The sequence below is a fragment of the Hemicordylus capensis genome, chromosome 6, assembly GCF_027244095.1.
Source record: "Hemicordylus capensis ecotype Gifberg chromosome 6, rHemCap1.1.pri, whole genome shotgun sequence".
Lineage (NCBI taxonomy): Eukaryota > Metazoa > Chordata > Lepidosauria > Squamata > Cordylidae > Hemicordylus > Hemicordylus capensis.
In genome coordinates this window covers 51,944,817-51,967,168 of record NC_069662.1, presented here as the reverse complement: position 1 = coordinate 51,967,168, position 22,352 = coordinate 51,944,817, and the positions used below count along the sequence as shown (strand labels likewise).

Here is a 22,352-nt window from a genome sequence, read left to right as displayed (position 1 = left end):
ACTACAGAAAAGGCCCACTCCTGAGTCGCCGCCAGATGAGCTGGCAGCATCTGGATACAGACCTCTCTTGATGACCTTAATGTTCGGTGCAAAAGAAGGCGCTCTCCCAGGTAACCCAGTCCTAAGCCCTTTAGGGCTTTGGAGGTAATTACCCGCACTTTGTATTTTGCCCAGAAACCTATTGGCAGCCAATGAAATTATTTTAAAACAGGCATAATGTGATCTCTCTGAGAAACCCCGGAGACCAATCTAGCCGCTGCATTTTGGACCAACTGTAGTTTCCGAATCACATACAAAGGCAGCCCCACATGGAGCGCATTGCAGTAGTCAAGCCTAGAGGTTACCCGAGAGTGCACCACAGCTCTGAGATCATTATCTTCAAGGAACAGGCACAGCTGTCAAATCAACCAAAGCTGATAGAAAGGGCGTCGTTACCCTACATTAGTAGGGCATCTTGGGACAAACTCGCTTTATCCTCTGGTATGTTTTGCCTGGGGTCCTTTCTGCCCCAGAAATGGACCAAGTCAGTGGCAGAGATGAGACTTGGGTCCAGGTCTCGCCTGTCCAAATTGCTTTGTATCCATTCAGTGAATTCTACTACTGGGATCTAACCTTTCCCCACTTCCTGTGTTTCTATGTCACAGATAGCCAAAAACCCACCGCCTCTGAGAGAAATCCCACCTTCCTGCCACCCGTTCACTGCTGATGTCATTAAAGCAGGTCTCAAGAAGGAGCCAACAGAGCGGGCTTCTGCAGCGGAACTGAGGATGAAAGCCTGCACAGCACTCGAGCAGGGTAAGAAGGACCTCCCTCCACTGAAGAAGCTACTGATAACTGGAGTCCAACTCTTTCCTGGGTGGAAACACTTACTTTCTAACATTATTTTATTTAACTTAATTTATATACTGCCTGACTCCAAAGTCTCTAGGCGATTGCAGCGCATCCAGCTGATTGCTTGGTAGTTCCACCACCAAATACTCTTACAGACCTGCTTGGAAGTTAGCACTTTGTAGATCACAGTTCCTTGTGCTGAGAATCGGAAGAATGTGGGAGTGGCTCAGAATGCGAGGATGGGTGTCCCTATGGATCACATGCTGTTTTGCTGTCCCTGGCATGTAAGCCTGACTGGTGGTCCATCTGGTAGAGCAAATGGCCCCATTCCAGACCCTTGTCTGTGTGCTCTTGCAAGGGAGAGTGACTTTCTTACCCAAACCGCATTCCCTCCTATAGTACCTCACAGGCAGCCAAAAGTTGAAACCAAACAGAACAAAGCTTGTGAGGCAATGGGTGGAAAAACTGTAGTTTGAGAAAGCAAGTTAAAAAAGACAGGATGTGGATATTTTCCTTGTCTCCCTCCGCTTCTATGTAATATGCTTCTATAGATTAGCAAGTTCATGGAGGACAGGTCTATCAATGGCTACTAATCTCGATGGCTGCAGGCTACCTCCAGATTCGGACGTAAGATGCCTCTGAATACTAGTTGTAGGGCAGCCTCAGCAGGAGAGGGGGCTTGCCTTCATCCTCTCCCACTTCTGGGCTTCCGAGAGGCACATCTACTGAGCCACTATGGGAAACCTGAGGCTGGACTCTGTAGGCCTTGAGTCTGATGCAGCAAGACTCTTCTTATGTTCTCGTATATTTTTATGGCCACACTGAGGCCAGTATTGTAGGCTGTGTGTTTTGGGAGCATGTGTTGAACTTTGCATATTCTGTGACACAGAAGACCCTCTGCTCTTGATCTAACATGCATATCTGCATATTTCTAAGTAAACTATTCAGCTCTGGGATTTGGAGGGCTGGGGATAACTTGGGGGCAGGGGGAGAGAAGTTCTCATAATTCAGAATATCCTACTGGGATAGTAGTTTGCCACGGCTTAATTGCAGCAGGATTGTCCAGTATAGGCATCCCTTTTGATTCTTTGAATAGTAAATGTGCCATTAACTATCCTTAATACAGGACAAACTATATTTTTAAAAATCTGGTAAGTGAAGTTGTGTGTGTGTTTGTTACCCTGGAGCCTCCCATATTCCCGAATGCCTGTGGCAGTTCATTTCTGCCTCTCTTCAAGTTCACGTTGCCAATATTTGACAGAAGTTAGATGGAAATGTGGAGGAGCGTTATCCCTGAGTAGAGCTTGGAGGCCAAGCAGGTCTAGAACCATGGTCTGCCTCCCAAAAGGGACCTCATTTTCTCTTGTCTTGGTGAGTTGCCACATGAAACGGAAAATATCTGGCTTTATCTTTTGAAGCCTTTTGAGCACCTAACGTCAGGCAAATTTGTGCCAGCGGGGGAAGAGGAATGCTGCTCCTCTCTGTCTTGTGACCTGACCCGTTTCCCTTTCTGATTTGTAGTGGGAGGCTTGAAGAGCCCTTGGAGAGGAGAATACCAAGAACCTAGATGTCTGCATTCAACGCAGCAAACTAGTCTGACAGAACCGTCGTCATCCATATCCAGGCCAGTGCCTGAGCCTCCTGCTAGTCCTGAGCCATTAGCCAAAAGCTCCAGTCCCCCATTTCCCTGCCAGAGTCTGTGGGAGAGAACCCCATTAATCCATCCAAACGTATGCAAAGAATTACCTGCGTCATATGACTCCCTCCAGCCTTCTTTCCTGTCTCCGCTCAGCAACAGGAGGGACAGCTGGACAGATTGGAGAAGCGACACCTTTGAACAGGAGCTTCAGCAGCTGGAGTTTGGTAACTGAACTGCACATAAGCTTTCTGGGTCCTTCTAAGACGTTCCCTTTTCTCGCCTTGTCATCTGACCTCTTGTTTTCCAAGCCCTGTTGTGTGGCTCTCCTCACCTAGAAATACTGTAGACTTGGGGATATTTGGGAAGTACTCTCTGTTTCTCATTGGTCCAGTTCAGACACCACGCAGAGCCAAGATTAAACCTTGGCTTTGGACCTTGGAGGTGTGCGCTCTCCCACCCCTAACAGGGTTGCAGCATCATCAGAACTAACTGATTCTGGCTTATTCTAGCCTTATCTGTATGCACATAAACCACAATCTCAACCCAGGGTTTGAAGTCTGGTTCAGATCATGGTTATTTTGAAGAGATCTGGTTAGAATAAACGAGGGTCAGTTGGTTCAGACATTATGACCTTGGTTTCCAGCAGTAAAGAAGTCCTCTACAGGGACTAGAGTCTTCTGTACTGAGTGCATCTCAGTATATTGTTGGCATGAAGTTAAAAGGAAGTGCATCAGACTCTTCAGTGAGGCAAATGCTAACGGTGGACAAGCATCCCTGAAAGACACACTGCCCACCACCACTGATCTGCTCCTGCAACATAGAAGCCACAGAGGAAGCCTTGTGTATTCTAGGGCAGGACTTCTTAACCTTGGGCCCCCAGATGTTGTTGGACTACAACTCCCATCACCCTTAGCCACAACAGCCATGTATGGGGATGATGGGAGTTGTTGTCCAACAACATCTGGGTGCCCAAGGTTAAGAAACCCTGTTCTGTGGGGATATTCTAGAACATCCCCCAGAATCCTCTGCAGCATACTGGGGTTTCATGGCAGATGTGCAGGGATCCCTCAGTAAGTGAGATGGTGGAGGAAGGTCCCTTGAAAGTAGTAAATTTTGAAAAGTACTAGTCTAGACAAAGGGCAGGATGGCTGGAGCCAGTAATTCTGAGCATCCTTTGTCACCTCAGTTGTCTTGCAAAGATAGTTAAGTGAAAGGGGTTAGATTCCTCCTTTTATGCCTTCATCCATCTTGTTTTAATGGGATTCCAGGAAAGAATATTGCCCCCAGCTGAATTTTGGACCCTACTCTTTCGTCCTGTATTGCATACCCGAGTAGTGAAATCCCCACCTACCCTCTGTAAGAGTGGGTTTTCTCCACCTTTTCCAATGCATGCTGGTGGTGCTTTGTAAATGAGGAAGGACTAAACTAAACCACATTTACCCGGATATTCAATTTTGTGGACCCAGCAGCCAAGGGAGAAGTAGCAAATAAACTTCAAGATATAGAAGAGCAGAATACAGAAGTATGGGGGAATTTTATGCAAATAGTTTTTGCGCAAAAAGACTTCCTTGAAGATCATATAGGGTATTTGTCCTTTCCCTCTCTCCCCTTTTCTCCCCTCCGTCAGCTCTCTCATTTCAACTTGCCTGTTCATTTTATTATCTTTCTTGTGTTGTTGGATGTGTAAATGGCTCATTAAAAACCCATTGGTTTTAGTTGGATGAACCTTTGACAGTATTAGTGTTACTGGTTAACAGGTTTGTGCTAAAATCAATGCATGTAAATTTAAAGGACAACGATATGCAGCTTGACCTCATTTGCCACTGGGGAAAGGGTGTCCTGAATTCTGAGCAGGGAGGGGGAATGATTGTGGGTGAGGCAGGCGATCCTAATCTCTTGCCCTGAATATTGGATTGATTGGTTCTTACTGTGTGTTTGAACTAGAGTGTCGTGTGTGATCTTGTCAATGTGGCAAGACCTCCCAACAGTCTCTCCATTTTAGTCCCTTGTCCATTTTGCTGCAGAGCTGATTCTGGACAGCCTCTCTCAGTCCTTCTCTCTGGAGGAGCAGGAGCATATACTCTCGTGCCTCAGCCTGGACAGTCCCCTCCCATCAGATGCCAGTGAGAAGGTGAGCAGGGGCAGTTGCTGCTTCGGTGAAAGTCCAGGTCCGGGGACTCCTGCGAGCACCATAGCAAATTCCTGACATGGCCAAGAAGCCTCTCCTGAGCTTTGAGATCATTTGGGGTGGAACATGTCATGTGCATACAACATGTCGTGTGCATACCCCTGCTATCTTGGCAAAGAGGCACCTTTTAACATGGTGATTCTCTTTATTTAGCAGGGGGAGAGCAACTGGCCCTATCCACCCCCAGCACAGTACCTCCAGTACCTCCATCTTATTTATTTGTTATTTCTCTGTGTAAACCGCCCTGAGCCATTTTTGGAAGGAAGAAATTGAATAAATAAATAATAAATAAAATAATAAATAACATGATGCATGCAGGCGTTTCTCCTGCTTCTGGGCTCGCTTATACAAACAAGATGCAGAGGCTGGAGCTGTCTGCACCGAGAAGAAAATCTGGGTTTCTTAGGGCTGGAAGTCGAGATTCTGGGGGATGCATGGCTGCCACCAAACCCAAGGAGCCCCATAATTCCTTCCCTCCCTCTTGTGATATTTAGCAGTTTAGCACAGGCACTGTTGTATGCACATGGCATGCCCTGTTTCCCCCACCCCCTCTCCACTTCATTGGCTGTGATGTTGCGGGAAGGAAAACTTGGAGTCTGTTGGTGTCAAATCTTGCATTTTGTCTGATTAAATACAAGCTGCAACAGCACAGAGCATCTGTGTGCTAGTGCTCTTGGCCTCCCTCCCTCGCTGCTCAACCCTTGCTGCCCGCCCCCGCTGCCTTAAGCCACCCCATGGTGGCAGAGAGTAAGGGCAACAGTGAGGCACTGGCAGTGGAGATGGTGGCGACAGCTCCTTCCATGGGCCTGCCAGGTCGTATGTGCAAACATGCCCAGCCTTTCTTGCTTGTGCCACTCAGCTCAGCATGGGTTGACTCCCAAAGCACTTCTGTGTTTTTCCACTAGGCTGCCCCAATATGAGTTGCCGCTTTTCTGCATCCCATCAAACTTGTGTAGCAAAATGCTTACTCTCGAAGGCAGTCTTTGCCATTCTGTCCCTCCTCCTTTTGCTCTCCCCCTCAACCTCTTCCCTTTCTCATTCATTTATTTTTAGAGCACTCTTGGCATGGCAGACCATTTTGCAGGTCATCAGGTCAGATTCAGCTTTTCCGCTCTCTCTGTGTAGGGCAGATGCTGAGTATCAAGTGCTTGTCCTGGTTTCTGACCCCTGGAGGGTGTTGGAGGGAGCGGAGGTTGCTGTCTGAGAGGATCCGTGCCCTGCCATGTTGGGGCTTAACCTCCATTAGCCACTTTGTGTGCCAGCAAGGAAACAAAATTGCTCCTGCTTTCTGGTTCTCCAGGGCTCCATGAAAGTATCCCACAGCCTGAAGGACACCATGAGTTCTGGGGTGCATTCGTGGAGCAGCCAAACAGATGAGCAGAGCCACAGCTGGAACAGTCGGCTGAACCGGAGCAGACAGACGGACATTCCTGCCTACTTTGATGGTAGGCTGATAAGCCAGCCAGATACAAATGGCTTCTTCAACTGCAGTTGTCAAATGTGATGTCTTATTATATTAAACACCTCCATTTTGTGGTATGTTTGTTGCCAGATTAATTGCCGATTGAATAATTTTTAATTATGGTGAATGGCAAGAATGATGAAATGTAAAATTGGAAACAAAATTCATTTCACATCTTATAATAATAATAATAATAATAATACTTAATTTGTTAGCTGCCCCATAACAAATTGTTCTCTGGGAGGCTTACAACAGAGCATTAAAACATGAAATAAAAACACATAAATTTAATGATTTTAATGTTAATAATTTAAATTTTTTAATTGATTTAATGTTCTAAATGATTTTAATTGTAAACCGCCCAGAGACGCAAGCTTTGAGTGGTATAAAAATATGTTAAATAAATAAATGAAATTAAATCAAAACAGATCAAAAAAGTGGGGGAGAAAGAAAGCACAAAATACAATACAAAACCATTTCAAAGACACTTTTAAAAAATCATTTAAAATCAGATCAAAATTTAAATGGCCTGAGTAAACAAAAAGGTCTTCAACTGGCATCTAAAAGAACAAAGTGATGAGGCCAGGCAAACCTCTCTGGGAGGCTATTCCATAAACAGGGTGCAAGATTACAAAAGAATGTAACCTTTTAATTAGAGTCATAGAATCTATCATAGTTTTAAATTGTTTTAATGTTTTAACTTTGTTTTTAATCTTTATTGTTTTATTGTAAAACCTCCCAGAGATGTGAGTTTTGTTTGGTATGCAAATAGGCTAAATAAGCAAACACTGTTTTTCAGGAGTGAAAATTGAGATCCACTTGCTCAGCGGGGAGAGTATTCACATCCGAGAATTCCGCGGGGCCAAGGTGGGAGATGTCGCAACCCGAATCAGCAGCCAGGTGAGTACTTCTGAGTGTGTGCTGGAAAATGGGGCTATTTAGGAATGAATCAGTAGCATGGCAGTGGGGCACTCCTCCCTCTCTGGGCTCCCTGCTCCTTGTCCAGCATGGGCCCAGGAATGTGTGCACAGCGCATGTTCTGCTTTTTTCATCCCTCCCTCTGGCATCCAGAAAGACTAGATTTTTTCTTTTTTTGCACACATGTGACAGTACCAGTTGTGTCGTCCTCACCTTCTTCCATTTCTTGCTTTCATAGATACCAGCCTCTGCTTTCAGCTTCTTCACGAAGGAAGGCCAACCTGTTCACTGTGACATGGAGGTCCCTGATTCAGGCATCGAACTTCAGTGCACTCTGGCCGCTGACTGCGGCTGGGGCTGGGGCTGGAGGGTCAGATGTGGCCGGCTGGAGCAGAGGCCATAAGGGATGCTCTTTCTCCCCCACCCTTGCTCTGTGATCTTCTCCCTAGAGTCAGAAATCCTATCTAGAAATGGATCAGCACTTAACTTGGCACTTCACTGCTGAACTAGCATTACAGGTCCAGTTCTTCTCTGCTTCTTCACTGCATCCAGCCCTTTTGTAGCGGATGCCGTCTGGGTGTGATGGGAGGGAGGTTTCATGCTGTATGCAACGGACCCAAAGAACTAGGAAGAGCTATAGCATAGAGTCTTGGGTTCTAATGTGGGAAACCCGGTTCAAATCCTACCTTAGCCTGGGCAAGCTACTCTCTCAGCGTCGCCTGCCCTCACAGGCTTGTTGTGAGGTTAAAACACTGCCTTAAGTTCCCTGGAGGAAAAGGTGGGATCTGAATGGACCATAAATAGGCAGTGCATCTTTGACTTGCATGAAAACGTCCTGTGCAAAACTGATGGTATTCTGTATCTAAGGAATCTCAAAATCTGTTCCAGGAAATAAGCGTGAAAGAGCCACTTTATACAAATTGGACCTCAGTGGTATGCATTCTGTTTTCCTAATTTGTGCTGTCAGAATCTATACATCATGCCTGCAGAACTGTTGATCCTCCGAGCTGAATGCAGACCACCAATCTGCCATATATGGCTGCCCACTAGGGCTTTGATACGCCTCCCTGTATTGCTGCATGCCATGGCAAAAACAAGGCGGGGTTGGTGTTTGAGGGTGTCAAGAGCCTGGCTGGCCACAGCATTCTGCTGGCAGGCTGCGTTTTGGCTTGGTGGGCCAGCAAACCCTGTTGTGGTGCCCCTTGATTTTTTTACACTGAAAGTCAAGGTTTGGGGATTCAGACTTCTCTGGGTTTAATAGCCGAGTCCCAAGAAACAAACATCTCTAGGGATGTGTCTCTAGGCCTTTTCCCCCCAGCTCCTGTTGAAATGCAGGGTGGGAGTGAAGATCTCAGTCAGGTTCTCTCATATGCTATAGCCCAGGCCTGGTTGTATCCCACTAAGCCAAATACCATGCATGTGGCCTGACAAAGGCCCTCGTCTGGTTCTTGCAGATAGTCAGTAACCGGAAGTTTGAGCCTGGTGGGCTCAAACTTTGTTTGTTTTAGCAGGCCACAAGTCATCTCGGCCTGATACATAATTTTAAAAAATCAAGAACAAGATTAAACACACCATCGATTCCCCCTTGCACATGCGCGCGTGCACGCACACACACACACACGGAACTCATTATTTCTTGTGTTTTGGGTTTGCGTCTGTTTTTTTTCCTTTTTGCCCTAAAGTAGGGGAAACAATTCATGTCAGTTAAACCCTAATTCCAGGAGAGCCTGATGCAAGATCTAAACTTGGAATAAATTAGGAAAGCGAGTACAGAATATACAGTTTGCTTAAAGTTTTGCATATACGTTCCCAATTGGCATGTTATTGTTGCATATAATTCTGTAGAATTTAGAATAGCTTTATTTTCTGCAAAGCAATATAGGCAGATAATGGAAAGTGGGCCGGGAGAGTGGTATAATAAGTTGTCTTTCCCAGTTAGCTGCAAGGATGTCCTGGTGAAGCCTAGCGTGCAGTGTGCAAATTAAGTTAAGGCTTTTGTACGTATTACAGAATGTACACCTTACTGAACACATTAAGACTTGTGGGTAACCATGCCTAGGATTGTGCTGGAAGGGTCTGCACCATTGCCTTGCTCTGTCGTCTGCCTCACATTTTTATTTAGCTTAAAAAATAAAAGCTGGGTAGTCTTAACCCCACCCATGGATGGGGAGAGTATAAAATTCATGGCTGTGTCTGTGATCGGATGGTACCAAATGCTAGCGTGTTCCATCACATTTGGGTAGTTTCTGCTATCAGAACAGGAGCTGGCTGACCTCATGTCCCCATTAGGAGCTGACACAATCTTATGTACACAATGAAATGTAATATTTGTGCTGTTGCACAAGAACGCTGTTGTGCCAGTGCAAAAACTGCACAAATGAAGTGCTGTGGCTGTTAAAATGGCTGCGTACAACTCCACTTCGCACAACGCCATTTGCATAATTCTTGTTTGCGCAGCAGCATTAACGTTACATTCCTCCGCATGTGTAATGTTGCTCAGTATGTCAGTCAGCCACAGGCCTTAATAGACACAAAACTACAGTTGCCTCCTTTTGAACATTAAAGTTGGGTAGCAATAATAAAATGGGTTTTTTTGGGGTGGAGGGGAAGTAAGGGCATTTAAAATCTTCTCAGACTTACAAACCACCACCTCCCTTTTTTTTTTCTTACAAAGGACCCAATCTTCTGGAATTTGGGCCAGCTTCAATTAGCACTCCAAAAAAGACACCACCACCCCCCAAAAAAACCCAAAAGAAAAAACTGCTCCTGTGGAGATGGGGGGCAGCAAATCTCCATATCCCACATGCATGCATGTGCCCACACACACTCACACCCTTCAGCTTTTTAGCAGTGTTTGTGGTTATGGTGCATGAAGGCATACATTACTGTCAAGGCTATGGTAAGGTTTGGCTAAGTCAAATCCTATTTCAATTCAAGTATTTATGGGAAAGCAAAACTTCAGTGGCACTAGAATTGCCCTGAGGCCTGGAGTGCAGATCACAGAGCCTGAAGGCATTAGTCTAGGGGTGACGATGGTTACAATGGAGAGGGGTGTGTAGACTTGGATAAGAATTCTCCAGTGCGTTTAATAGAATGGATCAAATAATTCTCCAAAATATTCTTTTCAGTTCTGATTAATGCATTGGCGAATATTCTCTTACAAGTCTGCTGGCCCAGGAGTAGACCTCTGGAAGAACCATAGGAGCAGTGGGACTTCTCATTCACTAGCCTTTTCGGAGGCAGATGGTCTTGGCTGGTGGCACTTCCTTTGCATGGCCTCCACAAGCCTCTTGGCTTTACAGCCACTGCCTGGTGGTCCTGCTGGGCTACAGCAGTTATTGTGAGAGCCCCCCAGAAAGTCATTCTAGAGAGGCATGATGAACTGAGCTCTCCAGCTGCCCCAACTCTGCCTTCCTGCATGCTGTCGAGATCTCCAGGTGCTTCTGCCCACGTGGGGTGTGTCTCTTGAGTCCTTGCTGGCACAGCAGACCCTTGAGGAGCTGGGGCCGGGGTCTGGAAAGCAGAGCTGCAGCTGTTCCCTCTGTGAACTGTGATGTGGAGGCATAAGGCGGACAGCGAGGAAAGGCAGCCTGGCTGAAGCTGAAACTTCTAGAATTACATGCCTGCCTGCCTCAAGATGAGACTAGTGGGTAATAAACTCTTGTCTCATGTTGCTGGCTCCGACTTCTAATGCTGGGAATAACATCTAGGTTTTTAGTTACTTGGAAGTCCTCGCATTAGACACATCTTGCTCCTACATTTGCAAGAGCCTTTTGTGGCCCAGTGGATAGTGATGTTTAGAAGCTGTGCTGATGTGTTTGCAACGTTTCTTGGGCACCTTGTTGGTTTTGTCATAGAAGTGCTGCATGGAGGTGGCCCCTCTACAGCTAGGATAGGCCAGTGTGTGCTCTAAGGTAGGGGTTCTCAATGTTGGGTCCCCAGATGTTATTGGACTTCAACTCCCATAATCCTCAGCCCCAGTGGCCTTTGACTAGGGATTATGGGAGTTGAAGTCCAATAACATCTGGGTACTGAACGTTGAGAACCCCTGCTCTAAGGGATCCATCACATTGATGATCTGGGTTTTGGGTGGCCAGTGCCTTTTCTTACCTCCTAAATAATGAATACCAAGGAGTGCTGGGGCTATACATTGCAGAGACTGAGCTCTTCTGAAATCTTACTGAGTACTTGATTTACTTTCAGCCATTTTAATTGCCCTCTGAATAACTGTTGCAATGCCATTGAGGACAAGTCTCTCTCTTTTGATGGAGAAAAGTGTAGGTGGTCTTAACTTTGGAAAAGCCAATGTGGGTTGCATGTTAGGAAGCCAGCCAGACACCTAGATCCTCTAGGACTTGGGTTTAAGGGCCTTAATTCAGGGAATGTCTGCATCTTATAGAAATGAGTGGAACATGCTTGTAATTTGGATGTAAGCTTGGCCAACTGCATCGGGATTGGAATTGATATTGCCAGTGAGCAAACTTAAGCAATAATTGCACAGCAATAAAACTACGCTACAGTGGCCGGAACCTGTTGCCTTCCTTTTTGCTCTCTTCTAGTGATGTTGTAGAGCACTGATGTTAACATTTCTACATCAAGGAAATGAAGCAAAACAAAAAACAAAACAAAAAAAAAACTTGTGTGGCTAGTAGTTTGTTTGTTGTGATGTCTGTCTGTGTTCCCAGATAGTGTTTCCAAAATTCAGTGTTGCTATCACTGTTACTATGCTTTGAGTTGGATCCCAATAAAGCTGGCCTAGCATTCAGCTGTGGGGGTGTTTGACCTCCTTAGCCATTGTCCTGAACCAGAGTGCATCAAGTGGTTCCTCTAAGCTGTGGGGCAAAATGGGCTACAAAGACAGCTGAACAGTCACCGCTTGCCTACCGAGCAGTGCATGGTGAGATGAACGATATCTGCAGTCAGTATCTTTAGCGCACATACCACCAGGTCATCAAGTATCTGCTGTTCCTTAGGCTACCCTGACTATAGCTGGTGTTGGGAAAGGCTGGGCCATTGTGTAACCAGCACACTTATGATAGCAGTAAAGCCTCCATTGTATTATATCGCGACTCTTGAGGTCAAGCCAGGTGTGATTGTTTGAACAAGACACTTGCATTGATGGTTATTTCCCTTTTAAATAGCAGCCGCTGCTTTGCAGGCGTAGCAGTCCAACCACCCACCATAGCAATGCAAGCATAGAGGGGCATCTAACACCCTTTAATGCTGCTCTGCTTTCCTGCTGAAAATGCTCTCTCCCAAGCAGCTGTCTGCTCCTAAAACTGCCATGGTAGCCAAAACACAATTTATTCATTTTTTGAGGAAATGCATTTTTAGATCAGGCCAGAAGGTCCATGGAACTCAGCTCACTATCTCCAACAGTGGTTGGCCAGATTTGTGGGTGCAGGGCACACTAGAGATAACTATCCTCTCTTGTTTCCCCCCAGCATTTAATACTTGGAGATATAACATCCCCCCCCACCCCGCTTTAAGAAATCTGAATTCCAGTACAGTCAGACCTTGTTATTCACGGGGGTTCCCTCGCTTATGACCATGAATAACGAGGCATTGTGACTATGGGAATTAGGGGACTAGCTTCTAGAGCCTGGAAAATGATCCAAAAAACCATGGGGGGGGGGCAGAAATACAGTGGCCACTTCAGATCTTGTGCTCTCCCACTCTAGCTCCTCCAGTAATGCATATAGTAATGAAATCACAAAGCTTCCTTACCCCACAGTTGAAGTTCAGCTCTTAACAGCACAGGTTAGCAAGTTGGCCAGAGAGGCTGCACAGGATTGGAGCCAGTTCAAGTGAACACACACAGGAGTTCCTTCCCCCCCACCTCCCCAAGTTCACGTTCAAAGTGTCAGATTCAAGGTAGAATTTTCAAGTGAAGGGTCCGAGGATCATCATCAAGTTCAAAACAGCAGATATGCAAAACACCCTACCACGAATAGTGAATCTGGTGCTTATTTTTAAACCATGGATATGTGGAACTGCAAATACTGAAACCGCAGTTGAGGTCTGCCTGTACACGCAGATAAGGGCTGCTTCACAAAAGCTGAATTTCCAATGCAGAAGTTGGAATTGCAAGAACACAGCTTCTGTGTTCTCCAGCATCACTTGATCTTTTCCAGGCCCTAGCCTAGGGGCTAGAACAATCCAATTCCCCAGGCAAACATATAATATTAATATTCTATATTAAATTTGGCATCACCTAGCAGAAAGTGCTTCATAAGTATAGAGCACGTGCACAGATCAATTTGTGGCAGATGGGAAGATGTTTCCTGAAAGTTCCCTTCCTGAATGAATATGCTTCCCGCAATATATCTTGCAGAAACAGTCTTTGCCTTTCCAAAGCATTTAATACAACAGTTCACTTGTTAAAAGCAAAAGTCATATGAAAGGATTAGTAAAGATTTAGATTAGACTTTGATGAAAATGGGACCAGATGAAGGTGCTTCAACGGCTGGACCCAACCTGCATGCTGCCAGATAAGCCCTGCTGGATCAGATCAAAGGCCCATCTAGCCTAGTGTGCGGTTTCCAATGGTGACTAGTCAGATGCCTCTGGAAAGCTTATAAGCCCGACATGAAGGCAACCACCCACCATCAAGGCTTTACAATTCTTATTGACAGTCCTGTGAACTGAGTCATCAATATTTCCTATTTTACAGAGAGGGCCCTGGAGGTGAAGAAGGATGAAAGGGGTATGCCCGAGGTACCCCAGCAATCTGCAGTTTTGGAAACAAATCTAAAGTGTTTAGAGAGTTGTATGCAGAAACCCTCCTGTCCTTTTGATTGCTACATAGCCTGATTAAGAACTTTGCAGGACTCGAAAGCTGACAGTTTGATGCTTTGTTTTTTGTTTTGTTAAGGCCAACCCAACAGTATGACGTAGTTTGGATGGTGGATTTTTCTTCTAATGAACCAACATAGTCACCAACAACTTTCTGATTTGGAGAATGCTTTGCCTTGCTGCTCAAGAGAGGGGCTTGAGTTGCAAAGGATGCACTCTCATCATCAGACTATAGGGCTCCTGTGGGGCAAAGCACCCTCCAAATACTGGATTAAAAACACCCAGTTGGTTTCCATCTGGCTTTCAGCCTCATTTGGTTTCAGCAATACCATGTCTGCCATTTTTCTTTTTCCTGATCTCTGCCTTGGAAGGCATCTGTGAGTTTCAAGCAAGCACTGGAGATTGGCCAAAGTAAACTTCCAAATTTTACATTTCCCAATAGGAGGATACCAGCCATTTTCAAAAACATCCTTTCTCCAAGCAGCTCTGTGCGGAACTGAAGCAGTCTCATAGCTTTGAGACAGCCATTCAAGTCTGCATAAAGCCCTTCAAACTCAATTTCTTCCTTCCTTCCTTTTTTTGTAAACTGCAGACTCTTGGAGCAGCGCCAGCATGCCTCTATCCTTTTGCTTACCTACCTGACCTGTTTGAAGAGTCCTCTAGGACTCAAACACTCACTGCTCAATGCTTGGTGACTTTCTGGTTGCTCCTAAAATGAAAAAGCATGTGCCTACTTCCAACTGTGAATTCCACCATCATAGTAAACGCTTTATGCTCTAAGAGCAGGAAGCCAGTCCCTCTCGCACAGCACACAGAAAAACTCTCTTGCATCTTTAGAATACATTTATTATTTCCTCCCATTCTTAACTGGCTTTGGATTAAATGCAATTCACATAACCAAATATAAAAATAATGTATACAAAGTAGCAACCAAATAGGGTTTTGTTCTGCCCTATATGATTCAAGGCATTTTTTAAAAACTGAATAAGTTGCACATTCATTTTGTTTCCTAACCTCCCCTCCCACCCCCGCCTGCCATGGTGTGATGAATCCGTGTGCAAAGTTGCGGTGCTGCTGGGCATATGCCGTGACTATTCTAGCCGCTTCTTAATTACAGCGGAAAGCAAGGGGAGCATAAGTGAAAAGCAGGGTGGCTGAAAAGCTGGGGCGCAGGGCCAGAGCAGGCTGAGGGGAGCAGCAAGGGGGGGGCGCCTCGTTTCATCTGAGCAGAGACAGGACAGGGAGATTGGTGAAGGGCGCACACGCTGACATCTGCTGCAGGACGCGCTTATTGCTCGGAGGCTTGCATGCTGCAGTGAAGGGGGGAGGAGGCAACTTTGCTGCAGCCCTAGGCATACCAGTGTCCTCGGCAGGCAGCCCTGTGTTTGTGACAGGGGTGGTCTGGTTACAGCAGGAGGAGTTGGGGTTGTGCCAATGACCAACCATGAGAGCTGGATTTAATGAGGGCATGGACTACAAGCCTATTTCCTTATCCCCACATACTGTTGGGGGGGGGATTTCATCACTTCTCTTCCTCACCACCAGCATATGACACATGGCATCAACTAGGGAGGGGTAGATGCATGGCTGCAGCTGGACACTTCCTGGCGAGAGCGACATGCTGCAAGGTTGCAGGAGGAAATTTTACGGCCTGCCTTTATTGGCACCGTGCCTTCGTGATCACAATCTGCTTCCACAGGACTCTCACTGTGGAAATGTTACTGCACCATGAAATCTAATGGCTGCTTGAATCCATGCTAAAGATGGCCCAGCACAGCTCCTGGAAATGGCAGTGTGTATGGTCCTTGTGACCACCACCTCTGCTTTTCTGTTTTGTCTGCCTGTGACGCATACAGACCTGAGTGTGTGCATGTAGACCCCTGGCACTGCCTGCAAGTTGGAGAAAAAGCACCAGTGAAAAACCCACAGAGAAGGTTGACACCTTATGGCAAGTCACAGAACAGCAACTCCAGTTCTCTGATTGTCATGAAACCTCTGGGCTGCTTTGTACATCTCAGAGGGAGTTGGTTTAAAAAGTGCCAGAGGGATACCCTTGCTAAAGCCTAAAATCCTGAGATGCTGTTCCGGTGACCAGGCCTTCTCCCTAGGACTGGGCTCTGTTGTGCTCGAGCAGGAGACCAGAGGTTTACGTAACGCCACTAATGCAGACGTAGGCAACCTTTGGCACTTAGCTGCTGCTGAACTACAACTCCCCTCATCCCGAGCCACAATTTATTGCAGCTGGGGATGATGGGAGTTGTAGTTCAGCATCCACTGGAGTGCCAAAGGTTGCCTACCCCTGCATAATGAAACATGCCACCAGCCAACAAAGGAGTTCATCTCCTCGCCAGAGACTGGGACCCTGTCCTCTTCCTCCAGGTCACTCCGTAGAAGATTGGCAGGAGAATTCCCAAGTGCTTTCAGACAGCTGGAGTCAGCCTGCTATAGGAAAGCTTGTGGGGGGGGGGAGAGGAGAGGACAGCCTAGATTGTCCAGGCAAATGTGCTAACAGTGTTGTCCACATTCACTTGACGCCCATTTGCAATGCCATTGCCACTGCGTTTGTGGATGTGGGGGGCAGAAACGCAGCCATGATGTTAGGGAGACTTGGACCGTATGGAAGTTTGGAGGGGGAAGAGAGTGAGGAGGGGATGTAGCCCCTCTTTCCTTCCTCCCCCCTCAGCCCTTAATTGGCACAATGGCCCAGCTGAGGATCCAAGACTGTAGTGTCCGGCATCTTCAGCTCTAGGGAAGCAGAAGGCCTGTGCCCACTGCAACATGTGAATGGAGAGGACCACACAAGCCACCAGCCACTTCAGCCGTCACAAGTCCGAGAGCCATCCACCGCTTTGATCTTCCACAGAGCTGAAACTGAAGTGGTAAAGTCCTTTCAGATCCAGTGGGCAGGTGGCCCTGTTGCACTTCTTGCATGGCTGAAATGATCCTGAACAGTCCTGGGCAGGAGGCTTCCTACAAACAGGACCTGGCGCAGCCAATCAGAACAGCTGCCTGGAAAATCTGCCCAACATCTTCTCTGGGCCAGCACAGGAATTGGATGATTCAAGCAGAACAGCCCAGCTCAACGAAGCCAGGAAATGGACCGGAGAAGACTGAATGGGAATGTTAGTGGAGAGGGAAAATATAGACCGCCAAGGAACTTTCTTCCCTTTCAGGGAAGGCAGCACCACAAAGCTTCCTGGCTGTGGAGAGGGCATGTTGTTGGTCTGGTGCCGTCAGTGACGGGAGTTACTTTCTAGCACCTTTTGCGGTCCCTGTTTAGCTGTGGCACAGAGTGGAGCCTCTTCCCCCTTCCACAGTTCTATGTTGGGACAGTAACGTGGGGCCAAGAAGGCTGTCAAGTTGACCATGAAGCAGTGATGATTCCGTGGACAAGACAGACAACGGGCAGGGGCGTCTGTGTGCAAAAGTCCACAAATGGCTTTCCAAAGCGGCAGCGGGGAGGGGCCCCCTGCACTGACCCCCTTTATTCCTTGGGGGAAGGAGTTCTTGTCCCAGGCCTGTTGGCTGTCAACCCCTGAGTCCCGTGCCTCACACCCCCAACTGAGGCTTGGCTAGCTGGCGGGTCTTATTCGTGGCTGTCACAGCGAGATGTCGGGGGTCACCTGCAGCGTCTGCCCAGCGGTCCGTTTCCTGCCACTGTGCCGACCGGTGTCCCCCCGCCGGTACGGCTGGGTCCGCAGGCCTGCCAGAGAGATATCAGAGTTGCATTATTACTTTTGGAGAGAGAAAGAGAGAGAGAGAGAGTGCACAACACTTCCCTTTGATGTTTGCACCCTACCAATATCCCCCCCACACACACCATCAGAATTTCCACCATACAGAATGCAGAACAGAAGAGGGGCAGGAAGACAGGCGAAGTCACTCTTTCCCTCCTGTCCACTCAAAATTGTTCCGCCCCACCTGTTTTCTGGTCTGGCAGGGAAGAGACACAGAACCAGCACTACCATTCTGAGTAGACAAATTGCAGAAAGGGAAAGGTTAAACAAGACCCTACTCCCGATCATTCCTTTGCTCCTGAAGGCAGCCTGTTGAGGCTACCTTTCACTTTTTAAAAAAAGTCTTAGCATGTTAAGAGTTGGAAGGTCCCTTGCAGGGTTTCGTTCAATCCCCTATTCAGGCAGGAATCTGATGGCCGCCGTTCAGCCTCTGCTTGAAAACCTCCAGCACAGGACTGTCGAACAGTTATTACACTCAGGAAATGCTTCTTAATGTCTAGCTGAAACCTGCTTGCTTGCTATTTCAGCCCGTTGGTTGCAGTCCAGCCTTCAGGAGCAAGGGGACTAGTCTGCTTCCTCTTCTCCGTGACAGCCTTCGGCTCCTTCAAGATAGCTCTCAACTCTCCCCTTAGGCTTCTCTTCACTCGGCTAAACATTCCCAGCTCCTTTAACCATTCCTCAAGGTTGCAGACCCCCGTGGGGACTTTTGTTGCCCTGCCCTGAATCCATTCCAGCTTATCCACGTCCTCCCTTCAAATGTGGTGCCAGACCTGGACACTGTATTCTAAATGAGGTCTGACCCATGCCAGAGAGAGTGGAACTACTGCTTTAGTGATCTGGACACTAAGCATTGCTCAATGCAGCCCAAGACTACATTCGCTTTTTTAGCTGCTGCATCACACCGCTGGCTCACAATGTGCTGCATTACAGTAAAGTGCTGATTGGCTCCTGCACCCGCCCCCTGCCCAAATTAAGACTGGAGGCATATTCCAACTCCTAGACCTGAAAAGGTTTACGGTACTTTTAGAGTGTGCAAGACTAAGAATTGTCTGCACTCAGCGAACCTCCCCAACCCCAAGTCTCTGCATAGGTCCTGATTAGAGGAAGGCAAAGCAAAGTGAGAACAATGACACTGTGGGAGAATATAACTGGCAACATCCTCCAGGGCTTGATCATTCTCATCAGAAGCAGTGAATGATCTAATCATATCCACCATATGCAAAGATTTACCCACTTCTAGCAGTGGGGAAGTAACCTGCCTTGAGAGCAGGAGGCTGTTGGTTCGAATCCCAGCTGGTGTGTTTCCCAGACTATGGGAAACTCCTATATCGGGCAGCAGCGATATAGGAAGATGCTGAAAGGCATCATCTCATACTGCGCAGGAGGAGGCAATGGTAAACCCATCCTGTATTCTCCCAAAGACAACCAAAGGGCTCTGTGGTCTCCAGGAGTCAACACCAACTCGAGGGTACAACTTTACTAGCAGAGGCTAACTGAAAGGAGACAAGGATTCTAGAGCGATAATTCAGGCAGAGATGTAAGAGGCAGTCTCCTCAGACAAAGATAAATTATTTTAGGTATCTAAAAGTAGAGACTTGGGGGTGGGGTTTCTCTTCGTCTTGCACACTCTAAAAATACCATAAACCTTTTCAGGACTAGGAGTTGGAAAATGCCTCCAGTCTTAATCTGGGGTTGGTTGGGAAGCCAAACAGCACTTTACTGTAATGCAGCACATTGTGAGCCAGTGGTGTGATGCCGCTGCTAAAAAAGCAAATGCAATCTTGGGCTGCATTGAGCAGTGTGTAGTGTCCAGATCACTAAAGCAGTAGTTCCACTCTCTCTGGCATGGGTCAGACCTCATTTAGAATACAGTGTCCAGGTCTGGCACCACATTTGAAGGGAGGCAAGATGAGACAATTCTGCTGCATCTCTGCATCAAGGGTAACTGAATGCTCCAAGCATACCTAATGTAGAGATGCAACAGGGTTACTTATGCCACCCCAACCACAATCTAAGGCTGACTGGAAGGAGACAAAGCCAGGGCAATGAATCATGCAGAGAAGCAGTGGGCAACTTTCTCAGATGGATGGGCACTTAGGACTCAAAAAGGAGCCTTTATTTATTTTATGCAATTATTTTGCACGGTGCATTGACAGGTGCAACACACGGCCTTACAGAGAGTCTCTTCCCTGTGTTTCTTCATCCCCGAGCCTGACCTGTTGAGACCATCTATGCACCAAGCTAGGATTATAATTTATCTGACATGCAGCCAGGCTAACGGAACTAATGCTCCGGGTGTTCTTGCCATCTCTACCAGCCACACTCCCCCCCGCAAACCAACCCCAGCCCCTAACCCTTCATGCAGCCGTTACCTAGAGCCGTGAGCTACAGGGGGCTCTCTTCGCTGAAGCTGGCATCGCAGAAGAGGCGGGACGAGCGCTTGCCCGTCCGAGCAGTGAAAGGAACAGTCTTCAGGGCTGAGTGAAGAACAGTTCCAGGAGAAGCCAAGGAGGGCAAGAAAGAGAGGAAAGGAGAGAAAAGGGAAGAGCAGCAGCCAAGTGAAGTCCCATGACAAAAAACAGGGCAATCTCCAGAGGCACAGAATCTCGAACAGTGGCATATCCGTATCGTACACAGAGAGTGGCTGTATACCAGTTTCTCTGTCATATCCACTCCTTGCCAAGAACCCTGGAAACCACAGTTTGGTGGGAAATCATTAAGATCCCACTTCGGGAGAGGGGGCCTGTATTCCCCTCTCTCTCCGGCAGTCCCTCAGAGTGAGGGAGATAATGAAGAAAATAGGGAGGGGGGGAGCTGGGGGGGGCCCTCAGGAGCTGGGGGCCCCATGTTCTTTGAACCCATCCGCTCAGTTATAGCTACACCGCTGTTGCCAGGGGGCTCCTGGGGAGAGGAAACGGCTATTAAGCCAGTTTAAGCCTTGTGGTGCAGACATGTCTGCCAGGGACTCCTCGGGGCAGAGCTGATTGTCACGGGGAAATGTGGCGAGCGCCAGGGCAGAGTTTCCCTCATCCGAGTATGGCAGGGATGTCCTGATCAGGAGAGGCAGGAAATAGACACCAAAGCACTCACATGGAGGCACTATCACGGGCTTAAGCAGGGAGGGATGGTCTCACCGTCAAAAGACGATGAGGCCTCGCAGGATCGGGAGCGGCTCTCATGAGGTCTTGTGATGGGATCTCATGAGCCTTGCCCCAGCTGTCAGGGGCTATATTAGGGAGAACTGGCCAGCGATGAGGGGCCACTTCTGGAGGAGGGCTCGGAGTGGAGGGAGCCCTGGGACTCTGCCTGAACAGTGGGGGTAGCTAGACTAGGGCGGGGCTGGTGAACAGAAGAAGCCCTGCCTGTAAGCCTGAGCCGGGAACTCCCCAGCGAGAAACTCTGAGGCCACCTCAACCCCTTGGCTCAGTGGAAAGCGGGTGGCTATACTGAGAGCCTGACAAGGTCCTCTGAGAGTCCTGGACAGGGATCTATTGAACCAACCGATGTAGGTGCAGCTTGAAGCAACACTGTGCCTGGCAGCATTCGAAAAAGCAAGTGAAACTGTTGGCAAGAGAGTGGCAAGGCCAGAGAAGAGCAGAGAAGCAGGCGAGCGTGCCTCTGAAAGGAAGTGCAAATTAGCCGAGTCACCCAAAAGCTGAGTGGCAGTGCTAGAAATGGCCCCTATAGTCCTGCCCAGGTTGGGAGCTTCCACAAGATTGAGATGGGCCCTTCAGAGGCAGTGTCCCCTCTATAAGGGATTCTCAGATGTTGTTGACTACAACTCCCATAATTCTCAGCCAAAGGCCACTATAGCTGGGGATGCTGGGAGTTGTAGTGAACAACATCTGGGAAACTCTGTTAGAGGGGACAGTGTGGAGTCCGGTGGTGAGTTTTCAGTCAGAGAAACACATAAAAATTGCACATTGTTTTAAATAATTGCATTTTGCGATCTTTCCTCGCCAAGAGAAGCATGCTGGGTGGATTTGGCAGAATAGAAAAATTAATATCAATATAAATTAATTAAATTAAATTAAAAAATAATAAATGGCCCTATAAGAGTCAAATGCCCAGAGAACCCACAAACTTCAACCATGGAAATTAGGCGCCCAGCCTAACCACACAGGTTGCAGTTAGACTGGTGCTAAACAAACCTTTGCTCCCAATAAATAAGGCAAAAGACTCAAAAGAAACGGAACCATGAGCTAGCTGGTTTAGATATTTAATGCATGGCACCTGTAACTGTAGGGTAAGGCACTAAATAGTTGCTTTGAACTACATGGTAAAGCCTTTCTCACTCCCCAGATATCCAAGTGGCGACACAGCCACGAGAATGCTGGGCTGAATTGTGAGGGTCAGAGGTAGGGTTGCCATATTCTGGCTTTCCACATCTGGGTGCCTAATTTGCATGTTATGTAAATTGGCTTGAAAATACTTTTTGAGCAGAACAGGGACTGAACATTTTGCTCCATAACTCCACTTCTGTAAGGGCTAGAGCTTAGCTTAAAAAGAAAGAAAGAAAGAAAGAAAGAAAGAAAGAAAGAAAGAAAGAAAGAAAGAAAGAAAGAAAGAAAGAAAGAAAGAAATCCAAGCGAATCCAGGTGGGCTAAGCAATCTGGGTGAGATGCTTAAAATCTAGGTGAAACCCAGAATTTTGGGGGGCATGGCAGCTCTAGTCAGAGGAGAACCTTTTCCACACAGCAAGACTCCAAGCAGCTCCCACTTTTTCTTCCACATCTGCCCTCTATCTGCAAAGTCTTCAGAGCTGACTGGCAAAAGAAGCAG

At 47.3% G+C, this 22,352-nt stretch overlaps 2 protein-coding genes across 13 annotated transcripts in view; one reads left to right on the top strand and one right to left on the bottom strand.

The window, feature by feature from the left end:
- The window catches only part of MAP3K14 (mitogen-activated protein kinase kinase kinase 14), a 50,355-nt gene extending 38,793 nt beyond the window's left edge, over window positions 1–11,562 (top strand). For both annotated transcript variants that reach the window (XM_053265082.1, XM_053265083.1), the window contains exons 11-16: window positions 645–795; window positions 2,353–2,694; window positions 4,495–4,601; window positions 5,959–6,103; window positions 6,920–7,020; window positions 7,277–11,562. In XM_053265082.1, coding sequence (XP_053121057.1) covers window positions 645–795; window positions 2,353–2,694; window positions 4,495–4,601; window positions 5,959–6,103; window positions 6,920–7,020; window positions 7,277–7,441 — 1,011 coding nt within the window. In that variant the 3' untranslated portion in view covers window positions 7,442–11,562. The remainder of the gene's footprint in view (window positions 1–644; window positions 796–2,352; window positions 2,695–4,494; window positions 4,602–5,958; window positions 6,104–6,919; window positions 7,021–7,276) is intronic.
- A 3,096-nt stretch (window positions 11,563–14,658) lies between these two features.
- The window catches only part of FMNL1 (formin like 1), a 107,218-nt gene continuing 99,524 nt past the window's right edge, over window positions 14,659–22,352 (bottom strand). For 9 of the 11 annotated variants that reach the window (XM_053263157.1, XM_053263159.1, XM_053263158.1 and 6 more), the window contains one exon: window positions 14,659–17,536. In XM_053263157.1, the coding sequence (XP_053119132.1) occupies window positions 17,433–17,536 (104 nt within the window). In that variant the 3' untranslated portion in view covers window positions 14,659–17,432. Of the gene's footprint in view, window positions 17,537–19,942; window positions 20,048–22,352 lie in introns of all 11 variants that reach the window. The other 2 variants (XM_053263161.1, XM_053263167.1) reach the window with 1 other exon arrangement.